At 47.2% G+C, this 2,957-nt stretch overlaps 1 protein-coding gene across 1 annotated transcript; it reads left to right on the plus strand.

The window, feature by feature from the left end:
• The first annotated feature begins 647 nt into the window (after positions 1–647).
• LOC124337671 lies at positions 648–1,673 on the plus strand. Its single transcript, XM_046791710.1, has one exon. The coding sequence runs from the start codon at positions 648–650 to the stop codon at positions 1,671–1,673; it is 1,026 nt and encodes a 341-aa protein (XP_046647666.1).
• Positions 1,674–2,957: the final 1,284 nt, after the last annotated feature.

The raw sequence follows: 2,957 nt of genomic DNA on the forward strand, positions 1-2,957 counted from the left end.
GCCGGCGTCGGGAAATATCTGTGTGGAGGAGGGTCAGCTGCGGCAATTCGATCCAAGACCCTGCGGAAGTTGACTGCCTCCTGTTCCAGTGATGGAGCTGGGATGACCGGGTCGTTAGATGGAACCGCGCACGGGACGATCGGCCGGTTGCGATATTCTTCACGCCGACCTTCTCTGGTGTTCTTGTAGAGTGGCTCTCGGATTGGGCCCGTCCATGGAGCTCTTCTCCGCGTTGGCGGACCAAATTCCGCTTTCTCTTTTGCTCGGGCCGAATTTTGCTAGATAAAGGAGCCCGACTTTGAGCTCCGCTAGAGTGGAGCGTGAGGAAGAAAAGAAACCGGTTAAATTGTGGAAATGAGATGCGGGAATGAGCAAAAAAAAATTTAATGCAAGAAGAGCTTGGAAGAATTAATTATCTACTTTCTGAATTTAATATTTAGTTATATTAGATATCAGGGAGAGAGAGACTTATCGACCGATTATACCCACTTATCGACTGATGCCGTTGACTCCTTTCCTCGGCGACGATGGACTATTACGATCAGGTGGAAGATTAGGGCGGGCCAAACTCCCATATGATTACCTACATCCTCCAATTTTGCCACTCACACGAGCCATCATAAAAGCCTTCCACGACAATATGCATCATGTGGGAACAGATTTTGCTTTCAGATATCCGGCAGAACACCTGGATTACGGCCGGAAGAGAGGAAGTAAAACGCATCAGAAACGAGTGCATTCCATGTCGCCGCTTTCACCCGAAAGCAGCCCTCCAGATCATGTCCAACGTTAATCAGGCGCGATTAGGAGCTCGGGAGCCGCCTTTCACATACACATCGGTAGATAATTTTTGCCCAATCGATGTCACCTATGAGAGAGGAACGATGAAGAGATGGGGAGCCCTGTTCACTTGTCTAGTAACACGGGCTGTCTTCGTAGATGTGGCCATCTCGCTCTCTTCGGACGATTTCCTGATGGTATTGAGGCTATTTGCAGCGATTTACCGGAAGCCAGCGCACATGTTTTCGGATAACGGAACAAATTTGGTGGGAGAAGAGCGGATCCTGCGGGAGGAGCTGAAACGATTAAAAGGAGATGAAGATTTAACCGTGCAGCTCAAGATTCTTGGAATTCACTGGACCTTTCAGCCCGCTCAAACCCCTCATTTCGGCGGATCGCACGAGGCGTTGTTACGATCTGTGAAAAATGCTCTGTATGCAGCACTCGATTCAGAGAATCTCAGTTTGAGGAAACCGAGCGACGAGATTCTTCGCACCCTGTTATTCGAAGTGTCTGGTCTGTTAAATTCGCGTCTGCTCACATACGTGAGTTCGGACCCGGATATTTTTCGCCCTCTTACTCCAAATGACTTTTTAAATCGGGCCCCAGTGGCGGACTTGCTGGCCGGCGAATTCAGTCGGTCTCTGCCAAGAGATCATTACCGCTACACCCAACGGTTAGCTACTCTATTTTGGGACCAGTGGCATGGAGCCTTTTTACAGTCAATGGTTGGACGAAGAAAATGGCAGACGCCAGCACCGAATCTAGCTGTGGAAGATTACGTCCTAGATGACTGGAAGAATGCCCCAAGAGGACGATGGCGCACGGGGAGGATGGTACTGACTTACCTTGGTTCCTACGGTTTAGTCCGTGCAGCGGATGTGAAATTCTAAACCGGAATTCCAAGAAGAGGAGCAAATCAACTAGCGCTACTGGAGTCCAGCTCACTCGATCCGGAAGGAACGAGTTCGGGGGAGGATGGACCCGCGAAAGGCACTGCATGAGTGGCTAGCAGCATCATTAACATCAGCGTTTTCATTGTGACAATTATTCGGGCCCCACTTGTCTTGTGACGACTGTTTACCCTGTTTTCTCCTCCTGCTGTCAATCAGTGTAGTTTTTGTGTGAGCATTTTGTTTTTGCTTTCTTCTTCTTCTGACTGACGTGTAACTTGACAGGTATCGTGAATTGTCTTTATGCTCATTAACCCATACTGATTTCAACTTATTGTAACTTTAGATACTTTCTCCTATTTTGAATGATTGTCCCTGGTTGCCCTTGATGTATAGTCGTAACCATAGTGACACATTTTATGTTGACAAGGCGTCATCTGACACACACTCTATTAGGTATCCGTTAATTTGTATAGTGTATGACACTCATGTTGATTTTATATTCCTTTCCATATTTGTGTGCTTCTGATGTATGTATGTGTGTGTGTGTTCACATCAAACTACCCTCAATTTGTGTTTTGTCCCTCACCGAACACTGGTTTTCCAGTTATTACCTAATCACATTCAACTCCAAACTTGTAATGACATATTTTGTACATAGGATTGGTGAAGTTTGTTAGAAAATAGAAACTCTTCGACCTAAACTGGGTTTCTCACTAGTTTATTAGTCTCTTATGACGATTTCAGTACGTACGTACTTCTTCCAGATCCAAAACTTGTTGTTCTTGCGCAAGTGCGCCGGTGTGGGGAAGCGGCGTCCGGATCTTGTCGTCGTCGTTTGTTGGGATTTCTTCCCAACACACTCCCCGCCAGATCCCGTAGCATCTGGCTCTACTTCTCCAACGACGTCGTTCGCTTCTCCGGCAGCTGGTGTAGCGTTTCCGACAGCGAGATCAGTTTCTGGTTCTAGTAGGAGTGGGTTTGGATCCTCTTCTGGCTCCTGGATCGGTTCCGGATTTTCAATTTCGACGTCTTCATCGAGGTCTTCTCACAACTCTATGGGGGAAAGACATTGAATTGCTCGATTAATGATATTACCATTTGGAACCTTGAGCATGACAAAGCGGATGAGTCCGTCGCGGCTTGGTATCAATTCTTTCACTACTCCGGTGGACCACATGAGTCGTTTGGAGTGTTCGTCGTCGATAACGACGACCTCTCCTAAGCGGATCTTTCTTCCGGATTTTCCTTTGGAGTGGAAGTTGTCCAGTTGGAGCAAATAAT

This window comes from Daphnia pulicaria, chromosome 4, assembly GCF_021234035.1.
Source record: "Daphnia pulicaria isolate SC F1-1A chromosome 4, SC_F0-13Bv2, whole genome shotgun sequence".
Classification (NCBI taxonomy): domain Eukaryota; kingdom Metazoa; phylum Arthropoda; class Branchiopoda; order Diplostraca; family Daphniidae; genus Daphnia; species Daphnia pulicaria.

Bases quoted from the DNA above. Each gene is read 5' to 3' on its own strand.
- LOC124337671 (XM_046791710.1), top strand. From the start codon at position 648: ATGTGGGAACAGATTTTGCTTTCAGATATCCGGCAGAACACCTGGATT.